Genomic DNA, 19205 nt, shown 5'->3' with positions numbered 1-19205 from the left:
ATCACTTCATTAATCAAGGAGAGCTAACAATTAGTACTGTTGATATGGGAAAAAAAAAACTCATGTTAACCATGACCACGAAATATACCCTATTTAGTGACCTGCGCAATCATATTGCCTATGATGCTGTCCTGCTCTTTTGCAGTTTCCACCAAAGAATCCTACAAAATCAACTTCACATAAATGGACAGATTTTGTGAACTCAAAGCTTCACAATGGGCGGGCGTGAACCATACCTGTCTAGCTATAAGCCGTGCAACTGTTCTCTTACTCGACTCTTGAAGTTCTCCAGCAATCAAGATCTCATCCAATATATAGTAGGCCTACCAAGTTAACAGTCAATTGATTAAGAAAAAAATTTCTCATCCCCATGTCATACAAATAAGTTCCATGGGCGATGATTTTTTCTGACCAAAAAAAAAAAAAAAAAACCTGTTCAATAAACATACCTTGTGGAAATTGAAAATCAAGTCCATCTCACAGACCTATTAGGGTCCCAAAAAAAAAAAAACACAATAAACATCTATTCACCATGATCAAGTAAAAGAATAATTCTATATGGACACTTATTATTCAAGATATGGATAATTGTTATGTAAACTCACACTGCCAAAATATCGGTTCAATATCTGTAGGAAATAGAGAATTATTTCAAGGATCTCAAGTTCGTTGTCGCCCTGGTCGATGCACATGCAGAAATAGATGTTAACATATCTGCATAGGATATTTAATAGAATTAAGTCCTTTAATGACACCTCTACAAAAATCAAATGACAGGTTTGATTATTTAAGAGACCAAGCAACAATCAATGGATGAAATTCATGCATTACCTTTTATATACAACTTTATATCCTCTCCACTCCACAAAATTACAGAGCTTATGGCCTCTTGAGAGGATCACTCCACTGAGCTCTCGTATTACCTGCAAAGCTTCCACCATTCCAGTTAGACTTCCAAGGCTGCAACAAACACTCAGAAAATTTCATGCTCATTAGTAATTGTGGGTACCAAAAGGTGCACACTCAACCAATGTGCGCCAAATGTTACCTGAAGTTAAGCTAGGATTGATAATGAGAAAAAAACCCATTTTCAGCAGAAGATTGAGTTGCAATCTCTGCACTAAAGTCTCCCAAATCACAACCACCCAAAAATAGAAAAAAGCACAATCTCGAAATGTTATCTAAAGATACCCACTCCCAAACACCCAGATAGGGAGGAAAAAAAATCATGCTTGTCTGTTACCATTTTTTGCCATGCATTCTAAGTGTTCTTGAAATCCCTTCAAATTAGAAGGTGTCAATTTGCTAAGTTGGTTAAAGTCTGCGAGTGATGATACCATGACCTGCACCTTCTAATTAGTAATCATTAGCTGGCTTGCTTATCAGAAGATTCCTTCAAATTATAAAGGAACCAGAAATGCATGTCTTTGTTGAAGACTTCAAAATTACTGTATTGTTAAGTAACAGGGATATTTTAGAAAAATAACACACTGAGGTAAGAGGCTTTCCTCGAGGATGCAAAGCAAGTATTAAATATATATATATACTTAAATCATTGTGATGAGGACATCCGAGTTTCAACTTCAAAATATTGAGTTTTCGATGCCGAAGACCCCATTTACTTAGCACCAGGAGCACCCCACATTAGGTATATGCAATTGGGCCGCTTTTAGGGTGTATAGAAGACCCATTGGGCAGTTATTTAGTGGGTATTGTAGGTCAACAATGAGCTGGATGAAGTTTAGGGATATAAGTGTCTTTTCTATTTGTTTTGGTTATTTAGCACCTATTAGTTATTTCATTGTTTTATCTTTTAATCTTAGCCACATATTTGATTTGATGGTTTAGTTAGTCCTAGGGTTAGAGAACACTATATAAATCTTTATTTTAGTTATTTGATTAGATAACGAATAAGAATTTACGGTTTCTTTTTGAGATTTCCAGTGATTGGTGCCCTTCTCCTCTTTGGTGTGATTTGAAGAGAGTGGTGTGAAATCATCTTTCTCGGTGTGATTCCAAGATATCATAAAAAATCCCCAAACCCATCCAAAGCTTCCCACACCATAAACACCCTAACTAAACCCTATAACCACCCCATCCACCTCATATCAACATATTCTACCCCAATTACCTTAAACCACAGCCTAAGTTCTCTCATCAACACATGTAAATCCCCCTATCTATTAAATCCATTTGGCTCTTTTCCAAATCTATACCCGAATCAAACCTATGTCAGAGTTAAGTCCATCTTCCAAAAGATTTATACTTGCTTCCCAGGAGGCCACTGATCCAGGAGAAGAAGACATCCGCCCTATCATTGGGGAAGACCCAATTGCAGCTGAATAGAATAGAAAGAAAATCCATGAAGGGGACAATAGAATTTCAGTTGCCTACCCGAATGTTTGGGATAAGGTATACATGATGACCTCCATGAGCAATAATGCCCAGCCCACATTTCGATCAGGTCATAACCACAAGGGTCAAAACTATAAATCCGATGGCATGAAAAAGGCCAAAATACAAGGATGAATGATTGAAGAATATCAGTTAAAAAAAAGACCAACAATCTTATCTATTAGCAACTATAATATGCTTCTCAAACTTTGTGTCTAACTAAAGCATTGTTAGAGGAAAAAATCTGAAGGAAGAAAAAGGAACAAGAGAGGAGTGATTTGAAAGCCCTCCACTTCCATCAGCGTTAGCAAAACAAAGCATTTTGGTGTAAAAAAAAAGTGTCATTTAGATATTTTAGTGTACTTTCCATCCAAGAAACAACATAGTCAAGAATCAAGATGACAACTTTGAATATAATTTGCAGGCAATGAGAAGCACGATAGTTAATTTACCTTGGTTCTTTCCTTCTGAGAATAAGGAGAATACCATTTTGTCAACCTCACTTTTCCTTGCTGATTAATAAGCAGCACAAAATGAATCTGGACGAAGTTCAGAAGCAGAAACCATTAAAGTGACAAAAAACATCAACGTTGTATACACATAAAAGGTCAGTAAAGAAAACAATTCAATTAGGTAAAAGTAAAAGAAGGCCTTGTTATCCAAAGAAACCAAGTTTTAAGAGCCATATCTGCTTCCTTCATCTAGATTGTTCTTAAATGGTTCTATTTAAAGTAACAATCCAAATACAAGGTTACATGTTGCATGCAAGAAACACTAGATCACATGCAGCTTAAGGAGGTGTTCGCTAAGCTACAAAACTATATTATGAAGAGACATCCAAGCAGGTAAAAGAGAAGCCCGTTGTGAGTATTCTTTTTTGTCCCTTAGGCTTTGCTTGTTTAGCTGGAAAATTAGTACCCTTCAAAAAATACCCAGTTTTTTGTAAGCAAGTCGGTTGGGCCAGAAAACTATTAGAGAAAGAATAAGGATTATTCATTAGTAAAAAAAGGGTCGGAAACCAACATGTCAAACAAAGAAAAAAGGGAACAGGCATTGGGCATTGATTTCTGGTTGCTCTCGGTAAAGTCCCATAATTTATTATTATCATTATCTTATTTTAATTGTAATTAATTTTATTTCTTTAGCCTTATTTATTTTGGTTTGCTAAGCTTAGCATCAACATTAATGTGGTTTAGTGGTTAAAAGAGTGAAAAAAACACTCTAGACAAAGATTCAAGTCTCCAACGATTAGTTTTTATGTATATATATGGGTCCAGAGGCATTTTAGATATTTCACACATTAAAAACTCTTCATAAATGCCTTGAAAGAGAGTTACGGAATTTACTATTTTTCTCTCTTCTTTTTCTTTCTTTTTGTTCTAGAGCATTATGGCTTTGGATTGGAAACCACCCTAAAGCTAGGGTTTGCTATTAGAAAGCTTTGAAGGAGGTTTTGGAAGTTGGAGCAAGAAGAGTATACCATTCCAATCATCTTCTCACTTACATTTCTTACTTTCATATTAAAAGAGGCAAGTGAAATCACTCTTCATGTTTTCCTTTGATTCCTTTTATATTATCGGGTTGGATTTGTCCTATTGTTTGTATAAAAACATACTGGAATCCAACCGATTAGGGGGCTGTTTTGCCTATTAGGGGGTTGTTTGTCTATGAATTCAAATCGATTAGGGGATGCCTTTCACATTAGATCCCAATTGTATAATGGTTGTTTTGTATGTTAGGTTCCAATTGATTAAAGGATTGTTTTGCATGTACATAAATCCTTATTATATTTTACTAATCAGGATTATGTTTACGTTGTAGAACTTTAAATAGTGATTTTATGACGTTATTGTTATTTATTCTAATGATTATGAATCATGATAAGAATATGATTTTGAGTATTATTTCATGCTGATCTTAATGTATAACTCTTTTATGTGAAACACATAAAACGCAAGGAATTTAATGGTTCATGAAATCCTAATAATGGAATGATTAGATTAAGGGTTCAGGTTGAGTTGACTCGGTGGACTACGTAGGTGTAGAGTTAACTGTGCTAATGATTAATTCGGTACACCAAGTCTTAACTATAATTGTGAGTCATTGGGTAACTTTCCAGTGGGATTAAGTTAGTCAAACTAGATTGGTCTAGTGATAATGTGTTGTCATTAAAAGATACCTTAGAGTTAGTATACTTTTACCCTCTTTGGTTGTTGGATGGACAAGGTCAGTTCAAATTACATTTCGTACGGTGTTCAAACTGACATGGTTACGTTTCGTACAGTGCCACCGGTATAATTCATACTTGCTTGTTATAATTGGATCCAGATAATCATTGTCAAAATCTAGGTGTAGTTCTTGGAACCGATTACCAGATTCAGTCGTCCAATTGAACCAAAGGAATCTTGTTCTATTGTTGACGTAGTCTTTGTATAGTTAGGGTATGTCCATCGAACAAATAGCCAAGTGGATATGCCTTCTTATGGATTGATGGCTATTGGTTCTACATAGACAATATCAGTCATTTAGTTGTTATAGAAGATCATGCATCTTGTACAGGTCTATGATCTTGTGTATCTAGTCATGTATTCAAGTTACACGTAGGATGTTTTAGATCAATGGTGATAAATTAAACTTAACTAATGTACCCACATAAGTTATTCATTTATTGATAATTTGTATAGTGACTTTGTATTGTCATGCTTTGCATCATTAGTAGCTTGTGAGCTGTTGAGCTGTTGGCTCACCCTTGTTTTTTACATATTTTCAGGTGTAGTACGTGGAGATAATAGAGGTGGCGAAATAACTTAGTAGATTTGTTTATTTCAGGAGTTCTATCTGTTTGTTTTGTTTTAGAGATACAGGTAGTGAGGATATTAGACAAATTCTCTTGATTTGTTATGATGTTTAGATTTTGGGTTATTTCTTATTATTAGGGAACATTTAGCTAGTTGCTCTTTTATTTCAATTGCATAAATTTTGCAATTATTGTGATATTTTATGCTTCAATATGTTCTCAATGTCATCCCTCAAAATTTGTGTCCAAATCTAGATGATATTGAGTATTCAAATTTGGGGGTATGACACTCTCTCGACCACGACCAACATTTAGGCAAGGTGAAAACCCTCATTACTCATGTTGGGGTGCCATCACATGGTTGTGAATCCATGATTAAGGAGAGAGCTTGGTGGTGCCATCTCTAGTTGATATGACAAGGTATGGAACTGAAAAAGACTGCAGGGTAGATTGGTTCAAATGGTTGTTAGATCACAGATGCTCTACCTTCTCTCACAAAACGTCCGCTCTCAAATCAGATATTGTTGAAGAAATCTTACTAAAATTAAAGGGGTTCCAATATATATATATATATATATATATATATATATATATATATATATTCATTCATGTTATTAAAAGTTCCAGTTGTTTGACAAAATTGTTGGGTGTACATTGAGATAACCATCAACCAATTCCATGGGAGCACTCTTGGTGTGAAGAAAAGTAGTGATTTCTAAATTTTCCCTCCATCTACTTCTTGCTGAAGTCTGAGGGAATTCCCATCGGTCATTGCAATTCAAAGAATAAAAGTGACTTTTATTGAAATCTTGGATAAAAAAAATATCTAAATTACCAGGAAACTGAATTAGCATCAGTGCTATCAAAGAGAATTAACTCCGTTCACTGTAAAACTCTGGACTCTGGTTATTGGTGTGGAAGTGAAATTATAATGTTAAGTTCATGCCTTCACGGTGAAGTATTACCATTCTTTCTGGATATGTTACTACTATTCTTTCTAGATATGTCTAATCATCTTTTTTTTTTTTTTTTGAGGTAACGGAGGGTCCGATCCTGACAAGGTAGGACTGATCCCTTCGGATTCACCCAATAACCCTAGGACAAATTCCCATGGTCGGCTTAATGGTTTGTACACGGATGAAGCGGTGAGTTACCATAAATGTGTGACAATTCCCTCTCTCTCTTCTCTCTATTACATCAATGAGTGAGCAGAAAGAAAAAGTGAATAGATGTATGAATTTGGCGTTCCATTCTCTCTATCATATAACTTCTTCATGGAATGTAACCCCGGGTTGAGAAAGTCAGCGTTCGATTTGGCTTGTGGACCCTGACTACACTACATTCAACTTAAGAATTTCTGATCTGGGAATCAACTCGTACATTATAGTTAGGATCTTAGGGTCGTGTTTCTTACTTAGGTGTCCGAATCCTAACAAGGAAGGACTGATCCCCTTGGATTCACCCAATAACCCTCAAATCTAATCATCTTTATTTACCCACAAAAACGTTTTTATGAGTAAGGAGAGAGTTTATATTTCTTTCTTTATCCAATTTAGGATCCAGTGGAATATGTCCAAAACATTATAGATTAAAAATTAAAAATTAAAAAAAAATCTAATCAACTTAATCCAGGTTTTTTATTCCATTCAAACGAAATTTCACATTCTTCATTACTGTTACATCCGATCTGGCATTAACGGAATCATAGTTCAAGCAAGATTTTCGAAAGATAAATCACAATATAATGATAAAGATAGTAGGATCAATCCAGAAATTAGGGTTTTAACAAGCAGATTCAAAGATATGAAACTGAGTCAATTGATCATTCTAAGAAAGAAGAACAATAAATTTGTACAAGAATCGACATTTAAAAAAAAAAAAAAAAAAACAGAATTCAGACTCGCATTGTTACAAAGAAACAGATGTTTGGCTTACCATGGCTGGCGATCAAATGCGAGCCTAATCACAGACAACCAAACTTGGCCAAACCCTAATTCTGTGTTTCGTGCTTCAACTTGAGAGAGAGATTCAAATGATAGTAAGATCGCGCCAACCCGTTTATAATAGGGATCTGTATGTATGATTTGGATGGAGTTTATTTTCTAGAGAATCTGAAATCTTCAGAAAAAAATGGTTATTAGAAAATGAATTCTGTAGGAAGCGTAAGAAAATGCCAAAAAGAGTGGTATTATAATTTTATAGTGTTGGGTAGGGTGCTACTTGGTCCAGTTCAAAGCGATAATCAAACTGAATCAAATCGATAGTTTTGGGCTGATTTGATTTAGTGGAACAATTTTTGGCTCAATTCTCGGTAAAGAAAATGGAGAAGTGACCGATTCAATTCGATTTTCAATTCAAGGGTTGTATAGAACCGAACCAAACCCTTATATAATAAATAAATATAAATATATCAACTTATTATGAATTATTTTAGGAGTTAGGATATAGATTGATGATTATCAATGACTTTTTTTGTATGGATAGATTGATGATTTAATAGTTTTTTTTTCATTAAAAATATGTTTCTTCCAAGCAAGTTTATAGGATGTTGGCAATCCATAAAATCAAACCCAACCAAACTGATCTTGGTCAGCTTGGCTTGTTCGATGTCATTGGCATTTCCGTTCAATTCCAATTCTTATTTAGTGAAACCAACTTACATTGGTTCGATTCCAATTTGGCTCCAAACTGAACCAAATTGCACCCCTACTGTTGGGGAAGAATAACAATAACGTTATGAGGTGGGAAAAGTGAGAAAACATTTTGTCGCCTATCATCAAAAATCACCTTTGAGAAAAAAAAAAAAAGAATGCAATCATATGCTAAAGGAGAAGGTTTTTGGCAATAAAACCTAAATATAGGGTGTATTTGTAATTTTTCTCATGTTTGATCGCACATGAAAAATAAGGTGGAAAATAATATTTTTCATGTGTTTGATCAACTTTTGTAGTGGAAATTGATTTTTTACCCTCTTTTAAATTTTAACAAAAAGTGTGGATTTCTTTTCCTCACCTATATCTATAAGGATAGTGAAGTTTACTCCCAATTTTCATCCCCAAATCAAAGTCCTCATCCATTTTTTTTCCCACCATCACATTTGATCACCTCTCTCTCTCTCATATTATTTTCCCACTCGATTTGTCAAGATACAATTAAACAATGGAATTTGAATTTTCAAGTCTTCCCATTTTCCACTACCATTTTTTTATGAATTTTAAATTCCATGAAAAATGACTTTTAATATATCTCGAGAAAGATAATGGCTGGCCTTTATTATAGGTCTTTTGAAGATGTCACCGCCATTTCTTGAATATCCAAAGCATGCGATTGCCTCACTGCAACATAGAGAGAGATTGCACGAAGAGAAAAAAAAAAAAAATATATATATATATATATATATAGAAAAGGATGAAGATGGTTTAAGTCCATCACTACCGGGAAAAGCTTCCCAAAAAGAGCTCAACCAGCCAGCGATCCTGTTATGAAAAAAAAAAAAAAAACCCCGAAGTTTTCTAGTCTAGGAGTCAACAGTGGTATGGTAAGTCACAATACAGATATAATGTCTCAACATTCACATCAACTGGCAAGATAAGTGAGATTCCCTCCCAATATTCCTGATATTTTGAAAATCTTTGTCAAATCAATAAAACTCAACCAAGTTAATTGAGATTTTTTAGATTTTGATTTGATTAAAATAAGTAATTTTTTTTAGATTTTAAATATTTATCATATAAAAAAACATTATTTTATGACTAAACATTCCCTAATCTATCTTATTTTATTACAAAATTATATTTATTTTAATTTTAATATATATGAATCAATCAATATAAATCAAGTTTAATGGATTGTCTCGTCCGTGGACGAGGCTAGATGTCAAACCAAAGTGTGATATACGTGAAATCTGAAGATAAACATTGGAACCTCTTCTCTTTCTGGGGTACAAATTATGGAGATAACCGTGAAGAAAATTTTGGGCATCCCTTTCAACAGCTGAGATGTGGTCAATCAAACAAAGATTCTGCTACAGATCCCAAACCTAATTACAAAATCTACCAATTTTGTGGCAACATGACTTGCATAAACTTTTTGCTTCAAAACGACAAAAAAAAATGTCCCCAAATATATATTTGAAAGAACATCTTGGAGCTCTTTCAATAAATATAGATCGTCAAATGACATCATTCGAGTCCTGTTGGTCTCAATGGAGTCAGAAAATTACAGGTTTCAAGCTATAATTTCTGAAATTTTGGACTCTAGTCCAGTGAGCTATCATCATTCTCGGAGGTTTTTGTCTCAGGAAAGAATTCTTCCTCGGGATACATCTTGCGAAACATCTGTCCAACAAACACCAAAATAATAGTCAGAGATTGAACCCTTAAAAACCTATTGGTATTAGATGCTTAAAATGTGAATTAAATTTTTTGGAATCTGGATAGAAACATGACATCTACAAAAGAATTTGACAATTTTTTCAAAAATACTCAACTATTATTTAGAGGAAATAAAAAAAAAAAGAGCAAAATTAATTTGAACATTGAAAACATAGAAGAGAAACCTAAACCTAAGGTGACCGCTGATAAGACACTATCATATGGCCTAAAAACAGTGCACAAATAATATCATATTGTCGAAAATATAGTGAAGAATCATCATTTGATAGGTCATCTGGAAAATCAACTAGATCAGACATTAATAAACAGCTTTATCACATTTATTTGGATGCTCGGTATAAACATGAAAAATGGCACAATTAATATCTATAGAAAGATAACTACCATAAAAATTTGGTATGGACAATCTACTTGGTTGTGAAATGATGTGATTTCAGTTTAATGGATCTATGGAGGCAAATAAGAACTCTGCTTGACCAAAAAGATATCCCAGAAAATCAGTTAAACTCAGACTGAAGTCTGTACATAAATGAACATTAAAATAAATTATTATAAGTGGAATTTTAACGAACTAAGATATAAGATGCACTTGACGTAATGATTACTCCTTTTTATTTTGAATAAAAACATCTCCATTGCAAAGGAAACAGCAAGACAATGAAGGTGCCCTTGTTACAACCATAAGCTTATCACAGGCATTAACTACTACTCAGATTCATCAGGGTGTCTTCTAGTAGGAAATACCTTTGTAGTTGATTCTAGTATATTCCTGTAGTCCAGTTTCCCATCTGGCATGGGGCACAAGCTGATGGTTTCTGACGAACCCTGCAGTAATCAAAGTTTCAATCAAAATATATCACGGCAAGCAAGCCACTCAAGGCTCTTGAATGATAGATAGACTGTGAAAGATCCTTCAACCAAATGAAAACTCTGATTTTGAAGCATAATAACGGCATGCTACTAAACTATTATACTCGAGAGTATGAACGAGTCAGAGCCACTTCTGTTGCACACTTGCAGATCATTGATCTAAACAAATATAGTGAGACTTTTCAAAAATGTTGGCCATATTTTGTTTGTGCAAGAGTGCAAATGAAAGGGTGGCTACTGTTCGCTAAACAAAGTAAACTCTTGGGTTAAGAGATCTCTTGGGTGTGAACCTATCAATGGGACAGTTCAGAAACTCTGTACATTATTTACAAGTAGGGATCAGACCCACAGCTCACTTCATTAAGCTGTGAAACCATAGCCCATCATCCAGAAAGGGGAGAAAAGATCCCCTTGAGGGAAGAAAGTAGGTATAAGAATCAAACCATAGCTTCATCATACACATGGCATACCAAAGTAATTTGGGATAGTTTAATCCCAGTTTATCATCCAGAAAAGAAAGAACTATAGTAGGGATGAGAAACGAACCTCTGTCAACTCCTGAACATACATCGCACTCCACAATAAAGTGGGTCTGGCTTCTTCTACAGTCTCACCACATATTGAGTCACTATTTTCATGGCTTTCAGAAAAAGGACGTGTGAGAGCATTCATGGCAGAATGTAGTGACTCCTTTCCTAGAATGGCATCATCACACAATACCGAAAGATACAAAATGAATCTGATTGGCAAGAGAAGTACACGATTAGATACCTGGATCTTGGAAGTTTCTAACAATGCCTAATTGAAAGAAAACTCAGAAGAAAACTTCTGTCATTCGAAAAGGATTAAACGTCTGTGTGTGATGAACGTAAAACTGTGCCTATTGGCCAATGCATAAATCAACCTGGACATTTCAATTGGATGGGTCATAACCTAAAATCAGAGTTACATGTTTTGAAGCATCCAATCATTTTCTCTTGTCATTTGATAAAAATCTGATTGATTTCCCTAGAGGTAGTTTGATCAAATTACATCAGGTGGAATTACACGTCTTATGTTCTAGACTTGTCACAGTATTGAGGTGTGGGAGTAATGTCGTTAAAAGTCTAACCAAGATCTAGAACTTTGATGTCAATTGGTGAAATGATGTAGGAAAAAAGGTCCTGCAGCTCAGGCAGTTACGATTGTTCGATCAGTATGTTTTTGGGGGTATGGCCCATCCAAGATGTGACCTTATGTACATAGATCATTTGTATGGAATCCATGGCCAAAAAATTGGGTCAGTCAGAATACATTTTTCTATTCCAAAAATAAAATTTCAGTAATATTCCACCATGGTATATTGATGATAATAAACAAATACAATACATTTACCAAAAAATTAAATAAAGAAAAAGGAACGTCAATCATCTTCAGAGGGACGTAAACTCACAAGCCTGGAGGACAAACAGCTAAATTGCTACCTAACTGTAGAGCTCGAACTGATATCACCTGCTCAGAATACAAAGCTGGGGGGAAGATACTCCAGTCAACATTTACTTGAGTTTTCAACAAAACAGTAAAACAGGAGGGCACAGATCTTACATCTGGGAGGAAATACCACCAGCAGGTTCGACAAATCTGGCTTTATGGAACCCCTAATAATGCATATTCCCCTAGCAACAAGCCCTTCAACCTTTCTCAGACCGGAATCTTCATAGCTTTCTTGTGGCAAATTTGAGGCTGGACACAAGATAGATGGCGATGGAACTAGAAAGGATGGACTCATAACTAGCTGATGGCTGAATAGCTGTTGACCAGATACCAATCTAACACCTTTATGGTGCCCACTTTCCTGCACATGTAATGGAATTTAATTACTGCCTATCAAGTACCCATTAGGATGACAGTAAAAGCTAACAAACACAACTTCCCGAGTATTGTGTCCCTTTTTTAATGATCAACACTTCCCAACTATTGTGTCTGTGATGGATAAAGCTTTTTTTCATTTTCATTTTCATTTTCTTTTTTTGTTATTGTATCCCATACCATAAATTTTGGTCCACGTCATTGATAGCCACTTATTCTAAAGGTCATTGCCTGAAAATCATATTTAAAAAAAAAAAAAAAAAAAAAACAGTGGACTTTTCCCCACTAGAAATCATATTTCTTCCATTGTCCAAATTTCAACTCTTGATCAAACAGCAAAGACAATCTAGTTTGTGTGATTTAGTGCTGTGACCTACAGGTTGATGCAATGGATAGGACAAATGTATGGCTGATGCAAAATACAAAGGTTTTAGTTTATCATAGACACCACAGTCAAGCAAAACTTAATTGCACTGTTTGGCTAATATATCAGTCAGATCACCAAAACAATATAAATTATCGGGTGTTTCAATAAGCAGTAAAACAGATCCCAATGGTATAACTTATAAGTGGTAAGATGGTAATTGGTCCAGATAATTGGAGGACAATAGAAGACTTCTTAGTTAAGTCAACTTGAAGGGATGATAATGAGCTTGAGTCAACTTTTAGATAAATATTTTTGCGGGAAAAAAATGACAGATAGGATGGTTACAACAGTCTTCCAGAGAAGACCGAGGTCAAAGGAAAGTTATTTGTTCAAAATAGGTTTGTGTTTCCCAAAAAAAAGGTAGATGAAAGAAGAGGAATATTGGAGTAAAAGAAGTGGGAGCAGAGAATCCGAAGCAACACTAGCGGCCCACTGAAACATATGAATGTTTCAAGTCCACCTTGTCTTGTCTTGGAATGCTGAAAAACCGAGATGTTTCAGCTGAAATGAAACGAGACTTTGAGCCATGCACATTTCTATGTCCTTCTAATATAGTATATTAAAAAAAAGGTTGAAATAGCAATTATAGTAGCAAAACATAACATAAAATCTCGCATGTCATTTGCATACCTTGTCAATGAGCAAATTTGTTACTGGCATACGTAAGACCTGTGAAAGAAAATATTTGACTATCTAAGTATGTAGCTTAGTTTATGAACCATGGTGATAAAAAATCATGAAACAAAAGACAAGAAACATAGCTTTAAATAAATAAAATTTTGACCTAGCAAATTAGTTAAGGCTAGCAAATAAGCATTGACAAAGACATGGAATGACAAGTGAACCTAAGTTTAGCCAAATGATGTATTACATTACATTATATTATATTATGAAACAAAAAGATACCTAAGTACCCCAAAAACATGATGTATTGGAAATAATCTAGTCGTCTACTCTTCCACTGCCTAGACGCATTTGTCTTGTTTTACAGATGCTGATTATATTGGTTCTCTCACAGGTAGGAGATCTACCTCTGGTTTCTGTACTTTTTATAATGATAACCTTATCTCATGGAAAAGTAAGAAACAGAATGAGGTTTCTCACTCTTCTGTTGAAGCTGAGTATTGTGCTATGATTTCTGGCACATATCAGCTAACTTGGCTTTGTTCTTTGCTGGCAGAATTGGGATTTCCTGTCTTAGGTTCTTCTACTTTGTTATGTAACAATAAGTTTGTTATTATGCTGACTTCTGACTCGATCCTTCACGAAAGAACTAAGCATATTGAGGTCGATATTCACTTTCTCAGTGAGAAAATTCGATTTGGTGATCTTCAGACAGTCTTCGTACCTTCTTCAGATTAGCTTGCCGACATGCTTACAAAGTCTGTTGGTCCGTCTATCACTAATTCTAATCTTGTCAAGTTGAGTTTAGTTGATATATTTGCCCCAGCTGAGAGGGAGTATTAAAAATAATCTAGTTATTTTAACTCTAGTTATTATTTAGATATAGCTTTTTATTTAGCTTTTATTTATTTCTGATTTGTAAAGGCACTTTTGTCTTTTTACTATTTTACTAATATAAATTCCTGCCAAACTCTCACAAGAGGCTTGACAATTACTTTTCTACAATTCTTCTCGTATCTTCTTTAGACCAGCTTGCCGACATGCTTACAAAATTTGTTGGTCATTCTATCAGTAATTCTCATATTGTCAAGCTAGGTTTAGTTGATATATTTTCTCCAGCTTGAAAGGGAGTATTGGAAATAATCTAGTTGTATAGTTGTTATTTTAGTTCTAGTTGTTTTTTGGTAATAATTTTTTTATTTATTTTTATGTAAGGGCAGTTTTGTCTTTTTATTCTATTATTATTGTTATAAATTCATGCAAAGATCTCAGATTGAGACTTGACTTGATTCTTCTCAAATTCTTCTGTTATTTGACAAGAACTTAATGTTTCTATTCATCAATCAACTTTTGGATCATGAGATGGTAGAGGCTGAAAAGAAGTGATGACAAGAAGCACCACAAGAAATGGATTCACATGTTGGAGTCGTTATAAATAGAGAAAAGGGTTGCACATCATGATGTGAGAAGTTCCTACCAAAAGCTTTATATTAGAAGGAAAAAAAAAAGGTGTTTGTAGACAAACTACCTCAAGCATACTTACAGGAACTTCTACCTAAGGCATCTCTCAAGCTATTAAAACTCCCTTAAAAGATTGACCCTTGCAAGTCAAAAATCCCATGTGAATCAAGATAGGCTCCCATTTGGCTTCTCTCGGCTCCAACTCAGTCTTAAATTTTCTTGAATTGACATTGACTCAACTTTAACTCATCTAAACAACCCAACTTAGCTTTGACTCTTTCTCAAATCGTCCCAACTCAACCTCCACTCAATGACAACTAGGACTGGACTTGATCTATTGGATCACCAAGGATCAACTCATCCTAACTTAGGAGCCACACGTGGAAAAATTGAGGATGAAATTCAGCATTTATCGGACCCCTCTGCTCCATGTGATTAGGTCCAACATGGTTTCTTTTGGCATAGCTTACACAAGGGTTTTCAGGCTCAAGATACATATGCTATCTAATTTGTTTTAACCACTGTCCAACCCCCTTCAAACTGTTAAAATAAATTTTAAATACGTTCATAAGTCCAACTTGAGTGTTATATTTTTATTTTTCTGGGCCAGCCAATCAACTCTTAGTGGATCACATAGTTTGGTTAACAATAAACTAGAGTTTTATTACTATATGATTCCATTCTAGAATTGTTTGGTCAATAGGTTTCCAAATTTATAATTTTATTAGTAGTAAGCTTTTGTGCTTCCACTACTAAAAAGTTCTTTATCTTGTCGTTCTTATGAAATGCAGGCAATGTACTAACTTAAGAACAAGATTTGACAAATAAAAATCGCGACACAATCAACAGGAAGGAAAGAACATTGATGTCATTCTTTCATTCTAAAGTAACTAATTAAGCATGAGAATGAAAGGTAACTTCAAAACATTTTGATTGACATGAATAGTTCCTATTGAAAAAGCAGTTGAAGTCCAATCACTACTTACATAGAGTGCACCTTTCACAGCAGCACAGCGACAAAAAGCTTGTGGCAGTTCCCCTTGTCCATAAATAGGATAAATCAATGCCCCTAGTGCATTTGTAAACCTGAAAAGGGCCTTGGATGCTAAGTGGAGAACAGCACAGATTACGATCTCTACAAAAACTATTTGGTACTTAAGACTGAAAACCTAATACATGCTTACTAAATCACAGTTCTAATCAAGTTGAGCAGCAACCATACAAAAATAAAAAAAAATAAAAATCATGTTCCATATCCAGCATGGAAAATAAGCAAATTTTCGTCATCAGAGTCTTCAAGAAATGTCATTCACACTTCTATCACCAAAGAGTTAATTAAATGTTAGGAGCTCATAAAATAGTATGGAACGAGTATCTATGTGATAACTGACGAGCAAAGCATATCAATTCCAGTATATTGATAGTATAATGGTATTACGCATTCATAGGATAAATCTACAGTCAAATGAATTGTACAGCTGACCTGCCAACCGACGAATGATAAAGAGCTAAACTTTCTATTCCATCCTTTGTCTTGACTACATTCTTACAAAGCTCCGGGCTGTCTTGGTCATAATCTGCCATGGATATCGCATATAGAATAATCCTGCATGGATTGTAATGAAGCAAGTGTAAGGACTAACAACAAAGAAAAAAAGGATAAATCCAAAAGAGATGTTGAAATAAAGAAAAAAGTGCAGAAGCCATTAACAAAAAATCATCCAACACTATAATGCAAGAACTAGATAGAGTAGTAGCACATATATCAGTTGATTCCAACAAATTTTGAAGTTTATTCAGCAGAGAACACCATTATCTCCCGATCAACAAATTGTTTCAATATTAGATATAAATTTATATTTTATGACTGCTTATATCTAGGATTGGGATGATCACATCTACTTGTTTATATTTAACTCTTTATATTTTTGTTTATCATTCTAGTTATACTTGTACCTTCGATGCTTGAATTATGTATGCACAAGTGAACCAAAATAGCGAACCAAAATGAATTATCTCTGCTTACCCCTACGAACCCAGTTCATCCTAGAGTGACAAATCACGAAAGAAGAAAGGAAACCGACAAAACTGGTAACATAGCTCCATATCTCTTTAATTTCATTTCAAACACACAAAATGCAAAAAAGACTAGAGCCATCTCTAAACATTTAATTACTAATCAGTATCTGTGTTTAATCGTCTAGAAAAATTCAAACTTTATTTAAAATATAATTAGGAGAAGTTCAAACACTAACAAAAAAAAGATTCTTAAAACATTATTGTAATTTGTTCCAAATTCACTGTAAATAAAAAGATTCTTAAGTACAGAACCAGGAAATCTTACTAACAAAAAAGAAAAGAGCGATGTGATCTGTACGATTTTATCTTCGGCGGCAACCGTTGCTTCGTTAAGAAATCGATGAACGAGCTCTCCAAATCCTCATCCGAAATCCTCCTCGTCTCTTCTCTCTCATTTCCTTCCTCCACAGAACCAAAATGTTCCTGAACAAGCTTGAAAAACCTCATCAATTGATTCTTCTCAGTCAATCCAAGACTTCGATCTTTGAAAATCGCTGAACGAGAATCCGGAACGGTCAACAACTTTCCATCTCCGCCATAGACAAAGCTCGCATCGATGCTCTTAAACTCAATGTGATTGCTAGCTCCAGATTTCAACATTAGATCCACAGCAGAATCTGCGCAAAATAAAACCCTAGGACCAGAGAGATCCAAACTGAACTTTCTAGAAGATTCCAGAAACTTCGATCCGTGAGAAGAGATCTCGATGTCGGAATACAGACATCGGGGTTTTAGGTCAACGGAGATGTAATCGGAATGGCCTTCATCGGATGGAGATGAAGATTCCGGCGTGGAGGGAATATTCCGTTGGGAATCGAGAAAGGAGACGAAGTCGTCGAGAACGAGAGAAGAGAAGTGGTTGCCGTAGAAGGAGTTGGGGTCGAGATGGAGGACGGATTTTCCGGCGGAGGAGGCTGCAGCGGCGATGATGGATTCTGGTAGGCCAGTGCCGACAACGATGAGATCGAAGAAGGAAGGATCGATGAAGGGATGTGAGTCGTCCTCGGCCATGGTGAGTGATTGAACAACTGGATTCTCAGTCTCAGATCGCGTTTCGCGATAAAAATTTATTTTGTTTAATGGTGCTACTAGTTGCACACCACAACTTTACCAATTGCATTCCATCACTTAAATATCGTTCCTTGCAAACCTTTGTATGATTGATACTTTTTGTATGCCCTCCCTATTGTCCAACACTTACACTCAATTTGAATAATTGCACTCCAACAAATAAAAATAAAAAGAAAAATTATATCGACAAGGTCCTTTGAGGGCACGTTAAAATGAAGGAAAAAATCAAAAATAACAAATTTAGAAGACACCTTCATCGTCGTTTCTTCTCTAGTGATTCAACACACTAGAAATCAACCATGAATCTCTGACATTTGTGTGTGTGTGTGTGTGTGTGTTTTTTTTTTCTTCCCCTCCTCTACCAATATCTCTCTTCCTCTCTAGTTTTTTTTTTTGTCGTCCTCTTCTCCTCACTTGATCTCTCTTTATACGTATATGTTTTCTTTTTTCTTTTCCTCAAATCTTTTTTTTTTTATTTATCTTTTTTTCTTCTTCTCAACCTCCTCCTCCCCACCTATGTCATCATAATATTTGGAGGATCAGAGGGGTGGCTTTTTCGACATGAGTGCCTATAACAATTTTTTTATTTTAGGGGTGCCCCCAAAAATGTGAGGGTCCTTAGAGTTTCTTGGTGTGTTGATAAAATTTCCCAAATAAAAAAGGTGCATCCTTTTTTTTCTTTTTCTTCTTCGTCGGCCATCCTATAAAAACTATTGTGTTGTTTATAATTTTTATTGAAAAAGACTTTTTTTTTTTTTTGTCAAGTTCCTTGAGAAATAGGTTTCCATCAAAGAAAATTATTCAACTCAATTAATTATTAATCAATAAGTGAAGGCTCACTAAAATTATCCTTTTAAGTCTAGAGACTAAAAATGATGTATGAAAAGCTCTAATGGGCGTCGATTCGTGTAATGCTCATCTTCATTACGAGATAGAAAGTGGAGAATGGATAAAGAGTACAACCCCACATGACCTCATGGTCTAATTATTACATTCATGGTTGAGACCCAAATGCATGCTCTTATAAATTTCAAAGTATTTTTTTAAATTTTTGGGAAATTAGTACATTGCAATTGTTGTAAAAAGAGAACAGGAATAGAATCAGAAAGATTAACAAGCAAGTTATCCTAATGAAGTGCAACTTGTATGTTAAGAGTGATTATAAAACATTTTTAAAAATGATATTATTTTAAGATTGGGATGCCACCATCCAATAATATGCACATAATCAGTACGATGA

At 34.8% G+C, this 19205-nt stretch overlaps 3 protein-coding genes across 3 annotated transcripts in view; 1 reads left to right on the top strand and 2 right to left on the bottom strand.

Moving 5' to 3' along the window:
• Window positions 1–164, top strand: part of LOC147407774 (phototropin-2-like) — a 28949-nt gene extending 28785 nt beyond the window's left edge. The window contains exon 24 of the mRNA XM_086436520.1: window positions 146–164. The gene's annotated coding sequence lies outside the window, so the exon portion shown is untranslated. The remainder of the gene's footprint in view (window positions 1–145) is intronic.
• LOC147407773 (AP-1 complex subunit sigma-1-like) lies at window positions 21–7540 on the bottom strand. The gene is made up of 7 exons (XM_086436522.1): window positions 7127–7540; window positions 2847–2933; window positions 832–923; window positions 606–714; window positions 450–485; window positions 237–323; window positions 21–161 (listed from the first exon to the last, which is right to left on the bottom strand). Exons 1-7 carry the CDS (start codon window positions 7127–7129, stop codon window positions 90–92), a joined length of 486 nt encoding a protein of 161 aa, XP_086292648.1. The 5' UTR covers window positions 7130–7540; the 3' UTR covers window positions 21–89.
• A 1613-nt stretch (window positions 7541–9153) lies between these two features.
• On the bottom strand, window positions 9154–18082 carry REP (Rab escort protein). Its single transcript, XM_086436517.1, has 9 exons — window positions 17193–18082; window positions 16299–16421; window positions 15802–15901; window positions 13361–13399; window positions 12040–12289; window positions 11888–11963; window positions 11002–11194; window positions 10330–10410; window positions 9154–9528 (listed from the first exon to the last, which is right to left on the bottom strand). Exons 1-9 carry the CDS (start codon window positions 17903–17905, stop codon window positions 9448–9450), a joined length of 1656 nt encoding a protein of 551 aa, XP_086292643.1. The 5' UTR covers window positions 17906–18082; the 3' UTR covers window positions 9154–9447.
• Between the last annotated feature and the right edge of the window lie 1123 nt (window positions 18083–19205).

This window comes from Akebia trifoliata, chromosome 3 (genome assembly GCF_017979445.1).
Source record: "Akebia trifoliata isolate Shusen 1 chromosome 3, ASM1797944v1, whole genome shotgun sequence".
NCBI classification, from domain to species: domain Eukaryota; kingdom Viridiplantae; phylum Streptophyta; class Magnoliopsida; order Ranunculales; family Lardizabalaceae; genus Akebia; species Akebia trifoliata.
This window is presented reverse-complemented; position numbering and strand designations above follow the sequence as displayed.